Source organism: Crinia signifera, chromosome 6 (assembly GCF_055691185.1).
Source record: "Crinia signifera chromosome 6, ASM5569118v1, whole genome shotgun sequence".
NCBI lineage: Eukaryota > Metazoa > Chordata > Amphibia > Anura > Myobatrachidae > Crinia > Crinia signifera.
Genome location: NC_139222.1, coordinates 143,758,626 through 143,781,725, shown reverse-complemented (window position 1 = coordinate 143,781,725; position 23,100 = coordinate 143,758,626). Strand labels below are relative to the sequence as shown.

General features: G+C 42.1%; 1 protein-coding gene across 1 annotated transcript in view; it reads left to right on the top strand.

The window, feature by feature from the left end:
- RETREG3 (reticulophagy regulator family member 3) overlaps positions 1-23,100 on the top strand; it is a 40,131-nt gene that overhangs the window by 10,694 nt on the left and 6,337 nt on the right. Inside the window, exons 3-9 of the mRNA XM_083147510.1 lie at positions 14,094-14,200; positions 14,965-14,995; positions 16,014-16,140; positions 16,855-16,939; positions 18,831-18,968; positions 19,762-19,832; positions 20,907-21,039. Of these exons, the coding sequence (XP_083003636.1) occupies positions 14,094-14,200; positions 14,965-14,995; positions 16,014-16,140; positions 16,855-16,939; positions 18,831-18,968; positions 19,762-19,832; positions 20,907-21,039 (692 nt within the window). The remainder of the gene's footprint in view (positions 1-14,093; positions 14,201-14,964; positions 14,996-16,013; positions 16,141-16,854; positions 16,940-18,830; positions 18,969-19,761; positions 19,833-20,906; positions 21,040-23,100) is intronic.

Here is a 23,100-nt window from a genome sequence, read left to right as displayed (position 1 = left end):
GATGTGGAAAATTGCATACCAGATCTTTTTCATAAATATGAAAAAATATTGCAATCATCTTATGTCAATTAAACTTAAATGTTCCTGTCCAAATCAGCCTCCCCCCCCCCCCCCCCCAGGCTTCTTGTTTCCCCATTACTTGTGCAAAAACGGCAAACTGGTCTGCAGATTTATTTCAGCTCCATGAGTGCCACCTGACTATTCTGGGTACTTGGGAACTAAACACTCCAAGTTACGTAGAAATATATATACCAGTTTAAGAGCTGGGTGAGTGCAAGATGATAAATTAGATGGTAAAGTGTTTCTCTTCATACATTTCTTAATAAAATGACATCTATAATACAATGTTATAATGTCTTATGGAGCTATATTGACACCCTGTTCCGCTGTGTTTAAAACTATGCAATAAACCTAAAACCCCAAATGATGCAGCCATGTGGCCAGAACTACAGATTATGTTATGGTGGATGTTAAACCTCTAAGCTGGAAAGCAGCTTAAGTGTGGCCATATCTGACAGTCATGTGGGAACAGCGAGCAATACTGGCCGTGTTTGGAGTAATAAGCCACCTGTTTAGATAGCGTCTGGACACAAAGCATGGCAAAACTGTATAATAAACATACTTTTACTGTATACAGTAGGTTTCAACTGTTCACAATGGTGTTCTGATATTTGCATATATACATGGTAAATGTTCTGGAGAGATTTCTGCACACACTACTCAAAGGTTATTTGTCTTAGATTGGATTTCAACCCCTATAATTTAACTTGAAGCCCATATAAGTTCTATTGACTTTTTTTGCAAATGACAGAATCTGAAGACTTGCAATGCTTCTTTGTGCGCACATGCAGGATTTGTGAGGGGTGTTTCCAAGCTACACCACCTAACTGCACTTGACCAACAAGCAAGGGACATGGGTATTATTTTAGACTGTTAGGCCAGTAAAAACACACTGCAGTGCTCTTGAAATACATGGACAGTGCTCATAACCTAATGCTTTTACTTTCAGAAGTAGCTGTGAATGAATATTCCCTTCAGCTTGAAGCAAGTCCACCCCATGATGGAGGGTGTAGATTCCTTACCATTCTGCAACAAGACTTTGTTTTTTTCGCTTGCTCTGACCTGGCAAAGGTTGGGTCTTTCCACAGTGTACATCCAGTGCTTTTCTCACTTGTTATGCAGTCACATTGCCGACATGCAGAATGTGAACACTGGCCTTGAGAATGTCAACACCTGATTTAGGGATATGTTGCAATAAGAATTAGGTTAGCTACATTCATGTTTGTCCATGATGTAAGAACAGACATCAGTGCTCCTCACAGCACTAATCTTCAACCTGACAGAGTTGGCAAGGTTAGGTAGATATAAGGTGCCAGGGGATAGCAGGCAGGCAGAGTAATACTGCTCGCAGCCCTGACAGGAGTCACAGAGCCTAGGCATCACCAGGTTTGCTGCAGACATGTATGGGGAGGAGGAAAGAAAGATGCTGCTGCCTCCACGGCAGTTACAGGCAGATGGGGGGAACAGAGTAGGATGGGGGGAGGCTGCCCATCTGGAAATGATGCCGTGCTTCATGCTGCTAGCACTGCTGACTGTCCTCCAGTGTGACAGGCTCAGGCAGCAGTAGTAACAGTGTCTACCAGCGCGGGTAGAGCGCCTCCCTGCACTGCATACCTCAATAAGCTGGTAGCGCTGGCCCTGTATACATCCTTGATTGGCAGTCACAAGGGCAGTATCGGGATGTGTAATTGTTGGCATTACTGCCTCAAAACACTGAGGTCATGGGTTCCATTCCTACTGTGGCCTTAAATGTATGGAGTTTGTATATTCTCTGCTTTGTGCTTTTGTATCTTTTCTCCCACAACACAAAATTATACTGGTAGGTTAACTGTTTTGGATCTTTCTGGGGAAGCTTTGTGTACGGGAAATATGTAATACAATGGTGTTTGTGTGTGTGGTGTGGTTTTTTTTTTTTTTTTTTTACAGTAATAGATTTAAATGTCTCCCAACAAAATTAACCCTAGTGTGACTGTGTGTGGTAGGAAGTTTAGCAGGGTTAGTTGGTTTTAACCAAATGTTGTTGGGTTTTTTTTGTTTGTTTGTTTTTGTTTTTTAAATATATAAAATCTTTGTTTTAATATGCTGTGACTACAGGCACAACACTGACTTCTTAAACAAAACGAAAAAAGCCGTTGTAAGGGAATCCCCCCCCCCCCCCCCTTCATCTAAGGGAGCTGGACCAATGTAGTAAATCGCACACACAACAAAGATATAGGGAGATAAATTGGGTAATAGAGGTGCTAAATCTGCCTAGCTTCAAGCTGTCCTTTTCCCACAGGAAAAAAAACACAGTTAACACTCAATCTTAAAGAGTAACCAACACATTAACCCCTTCCCGACATTTGACGTACATTTACGTCATGGTCGGGAAGCACTTCCCGACACATGGCGTAAATGTACGTCATGGATTTAAACTGTCACCGCGTCTATAGACGCGGTGACAGTTTCAACATGTCTGCTGTCCCTGACAGCAGACATGTCCGTGCATGCCCAGGGGGGGCTGCGATGCCGCCCCCCCGTCGGCGATCGCTGTGATTGGCTGTTCAGTGTGAACAGCCAATTACAGCGTTTTCCTGTGTCACCGGCGAATAACGTTCGCCGGTGACACGGGATCAGAGGTGATTGGTGCTGTAAAGTACAGCACCAATCACCGCGGGGTGTAAGGGTGACACTGGTGTCACCCCACCTCACCCCGCCCGCCCCCAAAGGCCGTGATTGGTTCGTCGGACCGACGGACCAATCACAGCCAAGGAGGGGGATTTAAACTAACGGTGACTGCACTGCAGACGCCATTCCGGTCTGGAATAGCGTGCAGTGCGGTCACCGTACCCCCCTGCCGCCATACTGACCAGAACCTTGCTCCATACTTGCTCCATACTTACCTGATCGCTGCTTCATCACTGCTTCCTGGATCCTGTTGCTACTTGTGCCTTCCTGTGAAATTGTGCTGCTGCAGTGTACTAGCTAGATAGAGAGAGAGAGAGATAGATAGAGAGATAGAGAGAGATAGAGAGAGATAGAGAGAGATAGAGAGAGAGATAGTGTCAGAGAGTGCTATATTTTGTGCTGCTGCAGTGTGATATAGTTATAGATAGAGAGAGAGATAGAGAGAGAGAGATAGATAGAGAGGCCTAGTGACAGAGTGCTATATTTTGTGCTGCTGCAGTGTGATAGTTATAGAGAGAGAGAGATAGAGAGAGAGATAGTGTCAGAGAGTGCTATATTTTGTGCTGCTGCAGTGTGATATAGTTATAGATAGAGAGAGATAGAGAGAGAGAGATAGATAGAGAGGCCTAGTGACAGAGTGCTATATTTTGTGCTGCTGCAGTGTGATAGTTATAGAGAGATAGAGAGAGATAGAGAGAGAGAGATAGAGAGAGATAGTGACAGATTGTGCTATATATTTTTGATATAACTGACTGCTGCCCCCTCCTTTTGTGCTGATCAGTATAAATTAACTGATCAGCAACTTTTTGGGGGCGCAGGTTTTTTTTTATATATAGATATACCTGTCAGTGCTGCTGCTGCAGTGTCATAGAGTGATAGATAGTGAGAGATAGAGAGATAGAGAGAGATAGTGACTGAGAGTGATAGAGAGTGCTAAATTTTGTGTCTGCTGCCCCCGCCTTTTGTGCTGATCACTATATCTGAGGTGATCAGCAACTTTTTTGGGGGTACAGAGGTTTTTTTTTTTTTATATATACCTGTCAGTTGCACCAAAGGTTGTGCACCTGCTGCACCTCACTGGTAATCAGTGTCGCATCACTGATCACCTTTTTTTTTTTTTGTGAGTGCTGTGGGGTCTTTTTTTAATTTTTTTTTTACACACACTGTGATTTTGTGGGTGTCCTGTGGCCGCTGTGCGCTGATCAGTGACGTACATCACTGATCATCTTTTTCGGCACAGGGTTGATCTATATATTTTTTTTTGATCAAATTCCTGTTGCCTTTGAGCGCTGTTCAGTGACAGACGTTACTGACCAACATCTGTGCTCAATTTTTGGCGCAGGACCTTTTTTTTTTTTTAACCCCTTAAATTTTTTATTTTTAACCCCTTCATTTTTTTTTTTTTTATTGGTATAAAGTATTTTTTTTTTTTCTGCACCACATACACACTACACACTACATACCCCCCGGATTGAAATAAAGTTTGTACCCCCCCCTACACTATACACGTGTTGAAACATTTCACTACCAGTAACACAAAAATAAAAATGGCATCCCAAATGTCCTCCCAAATGTCCTCCCAAATGTCCTCCCAGTCATCCAGGAGAATGTATTCAGCGGAGGAGGCATATGCCATGCTTGCTTCTGACTCTGACACAGCCAGTGATGCAAGCGGGGAATTTGAAGGATTCGCCTTAAGCTCCTCTTCCTCCTCTGGTGATGAGGGACCCCCTCAAAGACGCCCCCGTAGAGCAGCTGAGACCCCCCCCCCCAACAATTGATCTCGTATGGACCCCACCACCAGACAATTTTGAGCCCCAGGTTCCTGAGTTTTTGGCCATGCCAGGAATCCAATTTGATTCCACAGGTCTCAGAGAAATTGACTTTTTCAAATTATTTTTCTCTGATGATTTTATAAATTTAATGGTGGACCAAACTAATTTATATGCCCAGCAGTTTATTGCTCAAAACCCCACGTCATCATTTGCTAGGTGGACCCCTGTAGATGCAGTAGAGATGATGACGTTTTGGGGTCTGGTGTTTCATATGGGCATAGTAAAAAAGCCAGAAATTAGGCAATATTGGAGTACAGATGTTCTGTACAGTACTCCATTTTACCGTATGGCCATGCCCCGGGCTCGATTTGAGACAATTCTTAAATTTATACATTACACCGATAATGCACAGTGCCCACCCAGAGATGATCCCACCTTTGACCGGCTATTCAAAGTCAGGCCGGTCATTGATCATTTCAGTGCCAAATTTGAAGAGGTGTACATCCCTGAAAAATTTATTTGTATCGACGAGTCCCTTATACATTTTAAAGGAAGGGTTAAATTCCGCCAGTACCTTCCCAGTAAGAGGGCAAGGTATGGCATAAAAATGTATAAACTGTGTGAAAGCACCTCAGGGTACACTCACAGGTTTAGGGTTTATGAAGGGAAGGATTCAAGAATTGAACCGCCAGAATGCCCCCCCTCCCTCGTAGGTGTTAGTGGGAAAATTGTCTGGGATTTAGTGCACCCCTTCCTGGATAAAGGTTATCACCTCTATGTGGATAACTTTTACACCAGCATCCCCCTGTTTAAGGCCCTTGGTTCAAGAGGTACAGCAGCTTGCGGTACTGTGCGCAAGAACCAAAGAGGCCTCCCAAAAACGCACATTGCCCAAGTAATGAGAAGGGGTGAAAGCAGGGGAATATGCAACGAAAATATGTTGTTGGTCAAATATAAGGACAAGAGGGATGTCCTTATACTGACAACAATTCACGGAGACAGTACCACCTCCGTCCCTGTACGAGGTACCAGTACCCACACCTCAAAACCTAATTGTATCCTGGATTACAATAGGTACATGGGCGGAGTGGATCTTTCAGATCAGGTACTGAAGCCGTACAGTGCCCTGCGGAAAACAAAAATCTGGTACAAGAAGGTGGCCGTGTATATCATCCAGATGGCACTGTATAACGCTTACGTGCTATTCCGTTCTACCGGCCAGAGGGGGACATTTATGCACTTTCAAGAGGAAGTCATAAAGGGCCTAATATTTGGGAACCAGCAGGCAGAGGGCCCCAGTACTTCTAGTACTGGCCCCCGTATTGTACCAGGGCAGCATTTTCCTGATGAAATCCCCTCCACTGGAAAAAAGGGCAGGACACAAAAAAGGTGCAAAGTTTGCTATAAAAAGGGAATAAGAAAGCAAACTATTTTCCAGTGTGACACTTGCCCCGACAAACCCGGCCTATGTATAAAGGAGTGTTTTAAAATATACCACACATCTATGGAATATTAGGTTCATAATTTCACCGTGCTTCGGGGGTCTTGCTAATGCCACATAGCACCCACCATTCATTCCACCAGAATCTGAGCCGCAAAATCCAAAAATCACTCCTTCCCTTCTGAGTCCTGCCATGCACCCAACTGGTATTTTTTGGTCACATGTGAGGCATTGCCGTACTCGGGAGAAATTGGGGCACAGATTTTGGGGTGCTTTGTCTTCTTCATTCCTTGTGAAAATGAAAAATTTTGAGCCAGAACTGCATTTTTGTGTAAAAAAATGTAATTTTTCATGTTCACTGCCCACTTGTATCAAAATTGGTGAAACCCCTGGGGGTTTGAAATGTACACTATACCCCTAGATGAATTCCCTGAGGGGTGTAGTTTGCAAAATGGGGTCACTTGTGGGGGGGTTCCACTGTATTGGTGCTTGGGGGGTCTTGCTAATGCGACATAGCACCCACCATCATTCCACCAGAATTTGTGCTGCAAAATCCAAATATCACTCCTTCCCTTCTGAGTCCTGCCACTTTTTGGTCACACATGAGGCATTGCCGTACTCGGGAGAAATTGGGGCACAGATTTTGGGGTGCTTTGTCTCCTTCATTCCTTCTGAAAATGAAAAATTTTGAGCCAGAACTGCATTTTTGTGTAAAAAAATGTAATTTTTCATTTTCACTGCCCACTTGTATCAAAATTGGTGAAACCCCTGGGGGTTTGAAATGTACACTATACCCCTAGATGAATTCCCTGAGGGGTGTAGTTTGCAAAATGGGGTGACTTGTGGGGGGGTACCACTGTATTGGTGCAACATAGCACCCACCATTCATTCCACCAGAATCTGTGCTGCAAAATCCAAAAATCACTCCTTCCCTTCTGAGTCCTGCCATGCACCCAACTGGTATTTTTTGGTCACATGTGAGGCATTGCCGTACTCGGGAGAAATTGGGGCACAGATTTTGGGGTGCTTTTTCTCCTTCATACCTTCTGAAAATGAAAAATTTTGAGCCAGAACTGCATTTTTGTGTAAAAAATGTAATTTTTCTTTTTCACTGCCCACTTGTATCAAAATTGGTGAAACCCCTGGGGGTTTGAAATGTACACTATACCCCTAGATGAATTCCCTGAGGGGTGTAGTTTGCAAAATGGGGTCACTTGTGGGGGGGTTCCACTGTATTGGTGCTTGGGGGGTCTTGCTAATGCGACATAGCACCCACCAAAATTCCACCAGAATCTGAGCTGCAAAATCCAAAAATCACTCCTTCCCTTTTGAGTCCTGCCATGCACCCAACTGGTATTTTTTGGTCACATGTGAGGCATTGCCGTACTCGGGAGAAATTGGGGCACAGATTTTGGGGTGCTTTGTCTCCTTCATTCCTTGTGAAAATGAAAAATTTTGAGCCAGAACTGCATTTTTGTGTAAAAAATGTAATTTTTCATGTTCACTGCCCACTTGTATCAAAATTGGTGAAACCCCTGGGGGTTTGAAATGTACACTATACCCCTAGATGAATTCCCTGAGGGGTGTAGTTTGCAAAATGGGGTCACTTGTGGGGGGGGTTCCACTGTATTGGTGCTTGGGGGGTCTTGCTAATGCAACATAGCACCCACCAAAATTCCACCAGAATCTGAGCTGCAAAATCCAAAAATCACTCCTTCCCTTCTGAGTCCTGCCATGCACCCAACTGGTATTTTTTGGTCACATGTGAGGCATTGCCGTACTCGGGAGAAATTGGGGCACAGATTTTGGGGTGCTTTGTCTCCTTCATACCTTCTGAAAATGAAAAATTTTGAGCCAGAACTGCATTTTTGTGTAAAAAAATGTAATTTTTCATTTTCACTGCCCACTTGTATCAAAATTGGTGAAACCCCTGGGGGTTTGAAATGTACACTATACCCCTAGATGAATTCCCTGAGGGGTGTACTTTGCAAAATGGGGTGACTTGTGGGGGGGTTCCACTGTATTGGTGCAACATAGCACCCACCATTCATTCCACCAAAATCTGTGCTGCAAAATCCAAAAATCACTCCTTCCGTTCTGAGTCCTGCCATGCACCCAACTGGTATTTTTTGGTCACATGTGAGGCATTGCCGTACTCGGGAGAAATTGGGGCACAGATTTTGGGGTGCTTTTTCTCCTTCATACCTTCTGAAAATGAAAAATTTCGAGCCAGAACTGCATTTTTGTGTAAAAAAATGTAATTTTTCATTTTCACTGCCCACTTGTATCAAAATTGGTGAAACCCCTGGGGGTTTGAAATGTACACTATACCCCTAGATGAATTCCCTGAGGGGTGTAGTTTGCAAAATGGGGTGACTTGTGGGGGGGTTCCACTGTATTGGTGCTTGGGGGGTCTTGCTAATGCGACATAGCACCCACCAAAATTCCACCAGAATCTGAGCTGCAAAATCCAAAAATCACTCCTTCCGTTCTGAGTCCTGCCATGCACCCAACTGGTATTTTTTGGTCACATGTGAGGCATTGCCGTACTCGGGAGAAATTGGGGCACAGATTTTGGGGTGCTTTTTCTCCTTCATACCTTCTGGAAATGAAAAATTTCGAGCCAGAACTGCATTTTTGTGTAAAAAATGTAATTTTTCATTTTCACTGCCCACTTGTATCAAAATTGGTGAAACCCCTGGGGGTTTGAAATGTACACTATACCCCTAGATGAATTCCCTGAGGGGTGTAGTTTTCAAAATGGGGTGACTTGTGGGGGGGTTCCACTGTATTGGTGCTTGGGGGGTCTTGCTAATGCGACATAGCACCCACCAAAATTCCACCAGAATCTGAGCCGCAAAATCCAAAAATCACTCCTTCCGTTCTGAGTCCTGCCATGCACCCAACTGGTATTTTTTGGTCACATGTGAGGCATTTCCGTACTCGGGAGAAATTGGGGCACATATTTTGGGGTGCTTTTTCTCCTTCATACCTTCTGAAAATGAAAAATTTTGAGCCAGAACTGCATTTTTGTGTAAAAAAATGTAATTTTTCATTTTCACTGCCCACTTGTATCAAAATTGGTGAAACCCCTGGGGGTTTGAAATGTACACTATACCCCTAGATGAATTCCCTGAGGGGTGTACTTTGCAAAATGGGGTGACTTGTGGGGGGGTTCCACTGTATTGGTGCAACATAGCACCCACCATTCATTCCACCAGAATCTGTGCTGCAAAATCCAAAAATCACTCCTTCCCTTCTGAGTCCTGCCATGCACCCAACTGGTATTTTTTGGTCACATGTGAGGCATTGCCGTACTCGGGAGAAATTGGGGCACAGATTTTGGGGTGCTTTTTCTCCTTCATACCTTCTGAAAATGAAAAATTTTGAGCCAGAACTGCATTTTTGTGTAAAAAAATGTAATTTTTCATTTCCACTGCCCACTTGTATCAAAATTGGTGAAACCCCTGGGGGTTTGAAATGTACACTATACCCCTAGATGAATTCCCTGAGGGGTGTAGTTTGCAAAATGGGGTGACTTGTGGGGGGGTTCCACTGTATTGGTGCTTGGGGGGTCTTGCTAATGCGACATAGCACCCACCAAAATTCCACCAGAATCTGAGCTGCAAAATCCAAAAATCACTCCTTCCCTTCTGAGTCCTGCCATGCACCCAACTGGTATTTTTTGGTCACATGTGAGGCATTGCCGTACTCGGGAGAAATTGGGGCACAGATTTTGGGGTGCTTTTTCTCCTTCATACCTTCTGAAAATGAAAAATTTTGAGCCAGAACTGCATTTTTGTGTAAAAAATGTAATTTTTCTTTTTCACTGCCCACTTGTATCAAAATTGGTGAAACCCCTGGGGGTTTGAAATGTACACTATACCCCTAGATGAATTCCCTGAGGGGTGTAGTTTGCAAAATGGGGTCACTTGTGGGGGGGTTCCACTGTATTGGTGCTTGGGGGGTCTTGCTAATGCGACATAGCACCCACCAAAATTCCACCAGAATCTGAGCTGCAAAATCCAAAAATCACTCCTTCCGTTCTGAGTCCTGCCATGCACCCAACTGGTATTTTTTGGTCACATGTGAGGCATTTCCGTACTCGGGAGAAATTGGGGCACATATTTTGGGGTGCTTTTTCTCCTTCATACCTTCTGAAAATGAAAAATTTTGAGCCAGAACTGCATTTTTGTGTAAAAAAATGTAATTTTTCATTTTCACTGCCCACTTGTATCAAAATTGGTGAAACCCCTGGGGGTTTGAAATGTACACTATACCCCTAGATGAATTCCCTGAGGGGTGTACTTTGCAAAATGGGGTGACTTGTGGGGGGGTTCCACTGTATTGGTGCAACATAGCACCCACCATTCATTCCACCAAAATCTGTGCTGCAAAATCCAAAAATCACTCCTTCCGTTCTGAGTCCTGCCATGCACCCAACTGGTATTTTTTGGTCACATGTGAGGCATTGCCGTACTCGGGAGAAATTGGGGCACAGATTTTGGGGTGCTTTTTCTCCTTCATACCTTCTGAAAATGAAAAATTTCGAGCCAGAACTGCATTTTTGTGTAAAAAAATGTAATTTTTCATTTTCACTGCCCACTTGTATCAAAATTGGTGAAACCCCTGGGGGTTTGAAATGTACACTATACCCCTAGATGAATTCCCTGAGGGGTGTAGTTTGCAAAATGGGGTGACTTGTGGGGGGGTTCCACTGTATTGGTGCTTGGGGGGTCTTGCTAATGCGACATAGCACCCACCAAAATTCCACCAGAATCTGAGCTGCAAAATCCAAAAATCACTCCTTCCGTTCTGAGTCCTGCCATGCACCCAACTGGTATTTTTTGGTCACATGTGAGGCATTGCCGTACTCGGGAGAAATTGGGGCACAGATTTTGGGGTGCTTTTTCTCCTTCATACCTTCTGGAAATGAAAAATTTCGAGCCAGAACTGCATTTTTGTGTAAAAAATGTAATTTTTCATTTTCACTGCCCACTTGTATCAAAATTGGTGAAACCCCTGGGGGTTTGAAATGTACACTATACCCCTAGATGAATTCCCTGAGGGGTGTAGTTTTCAAAATGGGGTGACTTGTGGGGGGGTTCCACTGTATTGGTGCTTGGGGGGTCTTGCTAATGCGACATAGCACCCACCAAAATTCCACCAGAATCTAAGCCGCAAAATCCAAAAATCACTCCTTCCGTTCTGAGTCCTGCCATGCACCCAACTGGTATTTTTTGGTCACATGTGAGGCATTTCCGTACTCGGGAGAAATTGGGGCACATATTTTGGGGTGCTTTTTCTCCTTCATACCTTCTGAAAATGAAAAATTTTGAGCCAGAACTGCATTTTTGTGTAAAAAAATGTAATTTTTCATTTTCACTGCCCACTTGTATCAAAATTGGTGAAACCCCTGGGGGTTTGAAATGTACACTATACCCCTAGATGAATTCCCTGAGGGGTGTACTTTGCAAAATGGGGTGACTTGTGGGGGGGTTCCACTGTATTGGTGCAACATAGCACCCACCATTCATTCCACCAGAATCTGTGCTGCAAAATCCAAAAATCACTCCTTCCCTTCTGAGTCCTGCCATGCACCCAACTGGTATTTTTTGGTCACATGTGAGGCATTGCCGTACTCGGGAGAAATTGGGGCACAGATTTTGGGGTGCTTTTTCTCCTTCATACCTTCTGAAAATGAAAAATTTTGAGCCAGAACTGCATTTTTGTGTAAAAAAATGTAATTTTTCATTTCCACTGCCCACTTGTATCAAAATTGGTGAAACCCCTGGGGGTTTGAAATGTACACTATACCCCTAGATGAATTCCCTGAGGGGTGTAGTTTGCAAAATGGGGTGACTTGTGGGGGGGTTCCACTGTATTGGTGCTTGGGGGGTCTTGCTAATGCGACATAGCACCCACCAAAATTCCACCAGAATCTGAGCTGCAAAATCCAAAAATCACTCCTTCCCTTCTGAGTCCTGCCATGCACCCAACTGGTATTTTTTGGTCACATGTGAGGCATTGCCGTACTCGGGAGAAATTGGGGCACAGATTTTGGGGTGCTTTGTCTCCTTCATACCTTCTGAAAATGACAAATTTGGAGCCAGAACTGCATTTTTGTGTAAAAAAAATAATTTTTCATTTTCACTGCCCAGTTGTACCACAATTGGTGAAACCCCTGGGGGTTTGAAATGTACACTATACCCCTAGATGAATTCCCTGAGGGGTGTAGTTTGCAAAATGGGGTCACTTGTGGGGGGGTTCCTAACTTTTAGCATCTTATGGTGCCTTGAAACCTACATGGTGCCTAAAAAATAATCTCATAAAAAGGAGGCTCCAAAATCAAGTAGGTGCTCCTTCTATTATGAAGCCTGTGGTTTGGTCACCGTGCACACTAGGGCCACATATAGGATATTTATGAAAACAAAAGAATTGGGGGAATCAATTTTTAGTCACATTTCTCTAGTAAAATGTACTGTGTTCCTTATAAAAATGTATTAAAATTGCAAATCTGCAAAAAAAAAGAAATTTTGAAATTTCACCTACACTTTGTTTTAATTCCTGTGAAACACCTAAAGGGTTAACAAACTTCCAAAATGCTGTTTTGAATACTGTGAGGGGTGCAGTTTTTGAAATGGCATCATTTATGGGGGTGTCTCACATACAAGTCCCTCAAAGTCACATCAGAACTGAACTGGTCCCTAAAAAAATCAGTGTTTGAAATTTTCTTGAAAATTTGAGAATTTGCTATTCATATTGTAAGCCTCCTAGTGTCCCAAAAAATTAAAAGGAAGTTGAAATAATGATGTCAACATAAAGTAGACCTATGGTCTATGTTAGTTATTCACTATTTTGAGTGGTAAGATTATTTGTCTCACAAGCAGAAAATTTAACATTTTGCAAATCGCTAAATTTTCCATTTTTTCACGATATTTTGGTATTTTTCACAAAAAAACACAGACTGTATCGACCCAAATTTACCACTAATTTGAAGTACAATGTGTCACGAAAAAACAATCTCAAAACCACTGGGATAAGTAAAAGCAAAAAAAAGTTATCCCCACTTAAGTGAGACATGTCAGATTTGAAAAAAAGGGCTCTGTCAGGAACGCAAAAACTGGCTCTGTCAGGAAGGGGTTAAAAAGGCAATGCACAGAGAAAAACTTCACTGTTTAATCTTCATGTTTATTGCAATTCAAAAACCTTGTCACCTATCCAGTGCTAATGCTTAACTCCTTTTTTTGTGTGTTTATGCGTTCTTTTGCAGGTTTTAATTGTGTCTTAAATTGGTTTTATTGAAATATTTCAAATCATACCAAAGCCTAATAACTTTGGATTGTTAATTTTAGAAAGAATTAAAACCTGGTTGATCAAGGTTTCTAATACATAGCAATGTTTCACAGAATTATTATAACAAATGGGATTAACGCAAAAAGAAATTTGGTTTAAACCAGTGGTTCTCCATTTTGCTGACCATCAGGCCGATGACTTTTCTATTCTTAGTCAGTGATTCAAGGAGTCTAATGCTGTGTACACACGGGGACGATAGGGGCTGAAATCGCTGGGAATATGGTCGCTGGCGACCATATTGCCAGTGATGGGAGTGTGCCCCGGCGATAAATCGCCGGGTGCGCGCTCCCATTCTCAGCCCCATTCTAATCGCTGGTCACAGGAGCTTGCTCCTGCGACCAGCTGATTACCTCTGTGGCACCGCCGGCTGAGGTTCCTTTTCATCATCGACCATCTCTGGTCGCTGATGAAAAGGGGACACTGAGCAATATATTGCTCAGTAATATATTGCTAGCATTACACTCCTCACATCATTTTGTGCCTCCACAATACTGCCATGCATGTGCTGTCTGCTGACTACATGTGATGACCTTCTGCAGTAACTTGCTGGGGTCCTGTAATTATTTGTATTATCTGATGCGGTCCCAGAGCAAAATAGTTTGAGGACCCCTAGTTTATACCAAAAAAAGCTTTTTTTCGTTTGTTTGTTTTACAGCCCTGGAATTTAGATTGTAAAATACACTGGGATTGGGGGCTGATGTGCATGGGCCAAATATTCTCTGTGGAATATGTGTGTTATAAAAATAACTGATAATATATTGCTGATGTCCTAAAATATCTATTATATTTTGCAGGTTCTTTGCCCTCACCTCCCTCAGGATTGTATTTCTGGCAGCATTTGGCCTGATGATCGTCATCTGTGTGGATCAGTGGAAGAACAAAATCTGGCCTGAGCTTGGAGGTGAGAAATTGGGGGAGGGCAGACATGGCACTTAAACCTATTCATCTGTGGTGTTATATCACTGGGGCAGATTTATTAAGCCTGGTAAAGTGGTGATAAAGCAATTTATAAAGTTGAAGGTGATGCACCAGATTCATAGTAAAGATTCTCTATCCAAATGGTGGTTCCCCCATAAATACCTAACCCTTTTGAATAATAGGACCCAAGAAATACTTTATTCCGGGTACTTTCCTTATCTGAATATCTTATAACCAAGCTCTCTGATTGTACTTGCCTTGTGTGGTATTACTGAACTAATTGAGCATCTACCACTATCTGTATGTACTTGCCTTGTGAAAATACATCTAAATAATTTTTTATTTGCAAATCCCTGATGAAGTCCCATAAAGGACGAAACGCATTAGGTTTTTCCATTTGCTCATTCTACGTGTATGAATACCAGCAAGAATAACACTGGAATACCATGGTTAATATTTGAAAGAGACTTTTTAATACATTTTGTGCTCTTTATCTCTTATCCAACAGGGGATTGTGTAGGTCAGGCCGCTCAGTATGAACCATATTCAAAATAATATAGCGTGAAACAAGGGTTTGTTTTTATATTATTATGTCTATATATTGTGTTTACATTGTTATAAATCTTTGAGGTTTTAAAGTTATGGTGCAGGATTTTCTGTTTAACAATGTTATCATATCCAACTGGATTTTACGTTCCTATTCCCAGAAACCTTTTTAATATGTCTATTTTATTCCCAATATTTCAGCTGCAAGAGCCAATGAGCTGGACAATGAAAGGTGAGAAATGAAGGATTTGAATATTAAGGGAGGGGTTGGAAGGTTATCTGCAAAGAGACCACTCAATATGGATTGATATTGCATAAGATTTTAGGTGGTTGCCACTGAAAGACATAGTACTCTATGGTTGGTATTGCTCAAACCTCTTATAACACTGAATTTTTCCAGGCCGAAAAGGGCAGAATTTAGGAGTTTTAATGGCCTACAACATAGTGGGGCAGATTTATTAAGCTTGGAGAAGAGATAAACTGGAGATAAAGCACCAGCCAATCAGCTGTGTTTGAAAAAGACAGTTTGGAGTTGATTGGCTGGTGCTATATATCCTTTTACGTTTTCTCCGCTTTATCTCCAGTTTATCTCTTCTCCAAGCTTAATAAATCTGCCCCTCAGTGAGAACTGTTACTGAGTCGTACTGAAGGTTTTGTCAACATACAGAATATAGTGGGAACTGTATTACCCATGCACTGTAGCTGACTTATGGGTAGAGGGCATTTATTAAAACCTGGCGCGAGATAAAGTACCAACCAGCTACTGTCATTTTTTATTTTAATTTTTTCAAACACACCTTGTACCATGTAAATTAGAAACTGAGGGGGGGGGGGGACTGAATTATTAAGCCTGGTGAAGTGATAATTAGGCTGGTACTTGATCACCAGCCAATCAGCTCCTAACTGTCAAGTTGCAGGCTGAGTTTGAAAAATGGCAGTTATTTGGCTGGTAATAACGCACCGTCCACTTGATCGCTTCACCAGGCTTAACAACCTTAAGTGCTCTTATGCAGCAGCAAAATGGCATTGCCCATTGAATGCTTTGTGCATCTAAACCAGGCATGTCCAACGTTGGCCCTCCAGATGTTTTGAAACTACACATCCCAGCATGCTTTGCAATAGTTTTAGCATTCTCTAATAGCAAAACTGTGGCAAAGCATGCTGGTATGTGTAGTTTCACAACATCTGGAGGGCCAACGTTGGACATGCCTGATCTAAACCATCCTGTAATAGTTTGTTTTCTCTTGCAGCTGGGGCTTTGTCCATCCAAGACTGCTCAGTGTTCCAGAGCTGTGTCATCATGCTGCTGAAGTATGGGTCAGCCTAACAAGCTTTCTAAGGAACCTTCTGCTTTTTAAGTCTGAAAATCCAGGCAAGGTAAGCAGATACAAATATTTAACAAGCCATTGGGAATTTATCATCCAATTATTATTGTTTTGTACATTCTAGACATCGAGCCACGTCAAAAAGTTTTGGTAGGCTAGATTCAAAAGACACAGAAGTAAAGATGACCATCCTTGTGGTTTTCAGGCACATTTACTAAAACTGATTTGTAATCTGTGGAGATAATATTCATAATTCAAAAATAAATTTGGCTGGTGAATGCTGTCACCGTTAATGAGGTCATCACCCATCCACAAGAATGAAGCTCAATCAGTTTAGGTGGATAGGTATAATTTGGTCACCAGTGCATATGATCACTTTTAGGGCTCTTTATGTCCTGTTAACTTTATATAAACCGGTTTACTCAAGTCACTCATTGGGTGACAGGATTTTGCCTCCTGGCTGTTCAAATCTATCATTTTGCGTGCCATATATGACCACTTCAAGCCAATTTTAAATTGAAATCTACCTAGGTGATTGAGAAAATAAGGCTGTATATACCTAGCTCAAATGTTTTCCATTAACAATGAGAAATACTGTAAATGGTTATATGCTAAATCGTTACTTTATTTCTTGTTTACATAAGCATGCTTTCCCAGCCATAAAGCAGAGGATGATGGAACTTGTTTTACAGTAGCAGCTATACAGGTTGTCTAGCTTGAATCTGTTAAATTCATGTAGTGACCCATGTTTTTATTTCACTTACAGTTCTGTCTCTTGATCTGTGGATTCCTTACTTTCCTGGCTGTCCTTGGTGGATACATTCCTGGTCTTGTACTCTCTTATCTACTATGTGAGTCCATCATTTTTTTTCCTTTTGTCCTTTTCCAGTTAATTTTTTGTCAGAACCGGGAAAATACGGTCTTCATGAAGACTAAGAATATGCATTCTGGGGATCATTGTTTGTCCTTTCTTACATGCTCTGCTCACCTTGCAGAATTCTTTCCACACTTTTTCCACAACATTACGCTACTTGCGCATCAAGGGGTAACAGTTGAAGTCAACATATACTAGTAGGGGGATTTCTGCTACTCCCATTCCAGAGAGGAGACAGCTGCCAGCTCTGGGTCCCAACACCTGTGTATTGGATCTGACAGGTGCTGGGACCGGTCCAGATGCCATGGTACAATTGAACATATGCAAACCCACCAATTTTATGGACTGCAACGGCACATGCTGGCTTATTGTGTGTATGTTGATATTGGTGCAGGAACTGTGTAACTTTGAGCACACACAAATTGCTCAAAGTCATACAATGGTCATTTATATACATCTACAGTGTTTTGGGTGGTGTTATGTAAACTAAATGTACCAACTTGGGCCCAACTTCCCTCCTGAACAGCAGGACTGTCATGTCTGGAAATGAGCAGTACCTGTCATCAAACAGATCGCATGTTTGTCATGATCTCTCTGTAATCCTCAAATTCAGCTTTAATAACATTGCTGCCTGACAGGTCAGGACCAATGCTAGAAACCAGGTATGTATTAATTTGTATTATTAAAGTTAATAAAAAAAATAAGAACGTTTTGGGTGAAGGTTAAGTATTATCTGCTATGTTCATTTCTGATATTTCTGTTTTTATTGTTGAGATGTCTATTTAATATTTTTTCAATAGTGTTACTTTAATATCTGAGCAATTCCAAATTGTAGCCTGTGAGAGTCTATGTACTTTCTGCTCACATGAGCACAGTTTCCTTTTACCTTGCAAATGAAAGCTAGTCATGTTAATAGTAGCAAATTAAGCTAAAAACTTTGTTTTCTTTTGCAAAATATCTATTCCTATGTCTTGCCATTCATACCCGACGTGAGAATGGATACTAATGGAAAATATAACATATTAGCAAAGTCAGATGGTATTACGTCTACTGTATGAGTTTTACATTCCTCACCATAGATACGATCACTGATAATTTCACATTCATTTAATTGTCTTAATTTTGATTCAATTATCTTTAAATTTGGAAAAGCAATGATCTCATGACCACTTCTGCTCTTCCATTGATAGTAGGTGTCCCCCAACATTTTATTCTTGGTCATCTTCTTCTCTATCTCTATACGTCCTCTCTGGGTTTGCTTATTTGCTCACTTAACTTCCACTATCACCTCTATGCTGATAATACTAAAATCTACTGCTCCTTTCCTGAACTCTCTCCCTCTATCCTCACTCATATCTCCTACTGTCTCTCTGCTATCTACTCTTGGATGACCCAGCGCTTTTTTAGACTTAAAATATCAAGGACTAAGCTGACCTCTTCCCACCCTCCAGCATAAAACCTGACCATCTCTCATCCTAAACTACTGTTTATGCTCACTTCTTTCCCTTCTGTGTCACCCCTGTCTGTCTAACCCTCCCCTTTTAGAATGTAAGCTCTCACGAGCAGGGCCCTCTCTCCTCATGTGCCTTTCTTAGAATATATAAACCACTGCCACCCTGATAATTGCTTCAGTGTCCTGTCCCCTGATGCAACTATCCGTATTAACCATGTACTTGTCCTAAACTGTCTTGTACTGTAATTTGATGTGTTTTTGCTCCTAATTATGCTTTGTAAAGCGCTGCGGAATCTGTGTGCGCTATATAAGAAACTGTTAATAAATAAATAAATAAATCTCAGCCATGTTCCACTTAGCAGAAGCTGTGCTACTTGCTGTTTAACAATGTACCGTGTCTGCCTCTTCTGCACAGTGCTCTTCGTCTTACTTTGGCCTTTGGCAATATATCACCGTCTGGGACAACGTGTTTACCAGAAACTAGAGCCAGCCCTGCAGCGGTTGGACTTTAGTGTTCGCGGATTCATGATGTCCAAGCAGAAAGAGCGGCAGTGTAAGTGTCCCCTGCACCAGGAAAAGCTTCACTCTTTCCAGTTAGACAGTGACATCTTTCCACGGGGAGCATTACATTGTATTTGGTGCACGTAGGTCTCCTATCAAGTAATGGGAGCTCAGGCATTCCCAACCACGGTCCTCAAGGCACAAAAATGGTCCAGGTTTTAGTGATATCCATGTTCCATGCACAGGTGACTTAATTAGTACTTCAACTATTTTGATTTAAACACCTGTGCTAAAGCCTGGATATCCTTAAAACAACCTGCATTGTTAGTGTGCCATGAGGACCCAGGCTGGGAATGTCTGGACTGGATCCTGTCACTTTAGACGAGAGCTACAAGCATGAAAAAGCAATCACAGACTAATTGTGAGCTACAGAGGTGATTTTGAATCACTTTTAGGGAATAACCACTATTTAGTAACAATTGCCATCTTCACATTTAAGGACCCCCTAAATGCATTAAAGGGCTTTTGAATCTTTTTCCAGGAAATGCAGAGAAAAAAACCACAATGACTGCGATAACCTCAGTTTAAACTGGTGTAACCACAGGTCTCACTGCGATATGCCTGCCCTGCACAGCTTTCCCTGTCCCTAGGCATGGATGTATCAGTGCATTGCTGATTGAGACAATATTATCACAGCACATCTGCATCCTCTGATGCGGATAGTAATAAATCGGCAACTTTAACATTAATTATAGATAAGACTTGTCCTTTCTTATATTCACATTTAAGTAACAGAACAGGCAAGATTCAAATCATTCAGTAACTTTGCATTTCCCTGTGACTAGCGCATGGCCGTGCCCTTCCTCCCAGTGAGGCAAGCGACAGTGAAGAGGAGCTGGCTGCATTTTGTCCTACGGTAAAGGCATGCTTTTATTTTATATTTTACCTACAAATCATAGCTCTTGTACTACAATAACATTTCACCATTTTGTATGAAGTCTGTGGGTTAGCTAGATTAACTCACATGAAATGCTTTATGAAATACTTGAGCTGCTGTATTACATTAGAAATTTAAATGTATTTTTATTGTTTTCACATTCAGTGTGGCGTTGTATAATGTGAAGTATGTTTTGAAGTAGTAATAGTTCCCAATATGACAGCTGTAAGAATATATAGCCTAATTTAGAGACTTTTGCAAACTATGGTCTACGCACATCTCTGATCTCATGTGCACATCCGTGGCTGTGATGTCGATCACATTTCCCCATATGCCATAGAATGAATTAAATGCTGCTGATGTTTAAGGTTGGCGAAGTGTGGCATTATGTCTACACCTATTTTCTGGACGCGGGTGCTTCCACTTGGATGCAACTTCACTGGCTACAGCAGTGTGTATTCACCTTGTTATCATGAGACCAATGTTTATACAGATGATAGGGTGCTGCGTCCTTGGATGCAGCAGCAGATCATTAAGGTCTGTTTGCACAAGAGGCATCCTGCGGTGTTAGTATATTATAGCACAGCTGCTGCCCTGTGCCATAGGACCCATAGCGCATGGCTGCAGTCTAGCAAATTCCATCCATTTGCTGAGCAGTCAATCTGAAAATGAACTATTGCTATTTATTACAACGCAAACCTATTTAACAGTTCATTACAACATACTTAGTAAATGTATGGGTCTTTTTAAAAGATTTCCTCACATAATTCAGAAAATCAAATCCTATGAGTCAATATCCTGGGTGGTTGTGCGGTGTGAATCGCCAAAAATGAATTTGGTAGGAGGACAGCCAGTCTCTTTCACAGTGTGACTCATTTTCTCTCGGGGAGGAGATCTTTAAGTCTGCATAAGCTCATTAATGACCAGAGCACACTTATCCAGTGTAAATGCTAAAAAAAATGTTAAAGTTTAACTATGTATATAGAAATCTTTATTAATTGACAGAACTGTTCCAATGTCTACAACTCCTTATGTAAATTTTTTCTTCCTCAGCTGGATGATTCTGCAGTTGCTAAAGAACTTGCCATTTCTGACTCTGATCATTCTGATGCAGAGGTCTCCTACACAGAAAATGGGACGTTTAACTTATCCCGGGGCCAAACGCCTCTAACTGAAGGATCAGAGGGTAAACCTTTCTTTTGAGTTTACGTAAATAGAGCAATTGTTCAGGAAAATATTTTTCATGTATTGTTTAATACAGTGTTCTTATGTATATGCTGTTTTTGGACGCTTTATTTTATGTCTCCTGCTCTGAGTGGTAATTGAGCGTGCACAGGGTTTTTTCCATGACTTCTATTAGAATGTTGAGATGTAGCCTCCCTGGATCCTTTGCTGTACTTTCAGTCAGAGTATGCTGGGAATTACATTATTCTTTATGTAGCACCAATGTTTGCACAACTATGTACAGTCAAAATTATCAATGCCTGCTGGAGTTTACCACAACATTTTCGATCACTGGACCTAATAAAGCACAAAGGGTTAGATGTATTAGAATTCTTTTTTCATTTTTTTATAACCTGGTTCCGCTTTTCCTGCATAACGTGGAGAAACGGGCACCATTTTCCCCTAATGTATTATCCCCCTCCCTTCAGCCGATAAGGAGAGCTGTTATGTTCTGCCTCTTTGGCACGCCTTATTGTGCCCCCATCAGGACTGCGCATGCGCTAGCATTCTCTTCCCTCTGGCCGGCTCACTAGGCATGTGCAAAATCTCTCTAATATCATGACCTCTCATTTGCAGCCCGGAGCCAGCAGCAGGGACGGCATTGTCCCTGCTCTTGGGAGAGCACAACTGATCCAGACAAGCGGCCTTCGCGTTATGTATGCCTGACAGGCGCTCATACATCGCCCGTGCCGTAAACAGCAGGGGGAGATTCAAGGGGACAGCCGTAACGAGCGATAAGCATCGGATTGTCCCTAGTTCATGTTGTGTGTACTGATCGTACATTTAAAAAAAAAAATGAAAACACCCCCCCCTGTATGTGTACTATATGCACTTCATGCTGGTTAATACATCTACCCCTATGTCTCCTAACTTTACCAGTATGTGTTTAGACCAGGTGTTCCCAAACTCTGTCCTCGGGACCCCACACAGTTCATGTTTTCCAGGACACCTGGCAGGTGCACCAATGCATTCATTGATATATTTAAAAAGATCCACAGGTGGAGCTAATTATTTCACCTGTGTAGGGTCCTGAGAACCGAGTTTGAGAACCTGTGGTTTAAAACATGGGTGGGAATCAAAGCACTCAGAGGAGGCAAGCAGAACAAAGAGATACTGTACATGTACCATTGCATTCTGGGGGCAGATTTATTAAGCAAGGGGAAGTTATAAAGTAAAGCTAATGTGACTAGCGATAACACGCAGCTAGGGTGACCAATCCTGGCCCCAGATTTGCTGGGAGTTCAATCCCAGGATTAAGCTGCACATGCACAGTCTAATGCCAGACACGTCTGAGCACCAGGCACTGCCAGGCTTCTCCAGTCCCTGGCTGTGCAGCGCTGCACAGCACAACTTGGTCAGAAGTCATGCTGTGCAGGCCGCACAGCCGCTTTGCCTTGCTCCCGCCGCATGCCATGCTTTTGTAAATAAATTTGTGGGACGGGCGTGGCAATTTATTTTTTTTATTAAGGAAGCAGATTACGGGATTGCGCATTTTTCAATACTGAATCCCGGGATTGCAAAAAGGCCCCAGGATTGGCTTCCCTACACACGACCAATGAACTCCTAAATGTCATTTTTCAAATACAGCAGATTGGCTGGTGTGTTATCACTTGACCAAGCTTATTACATCTGCCTTTGAATGAGAATTGGATCAAAGACCATAGTGCTTAGAAGCAGCAATTTAACCACTGTGCTGTGTTGGGGATAGAATTGCATGTTACCACAAGCCTGATATATACATCTATGCTTTGAAATTCTTAACAGCCAGGGGCAACAGATTTCTTAGACTGTAAGGAACAGATTTATCTCTTTATAAATGGATTTACAGCATAGATTGTATATTTCCATATAGATTGTAATAAGCGGTTCAGTAGATATACATGCTGTTAAGAGAGCACTGAGACCTGATACCAATACTGACAACTGAACCTAAAAAAAGAAAGTTAAATATAACTGTGAGTCCTCACACTATGGTCAATATTCAGTTACCCCTGATCATTGATTAAGTGGGTGTAATTTCTTC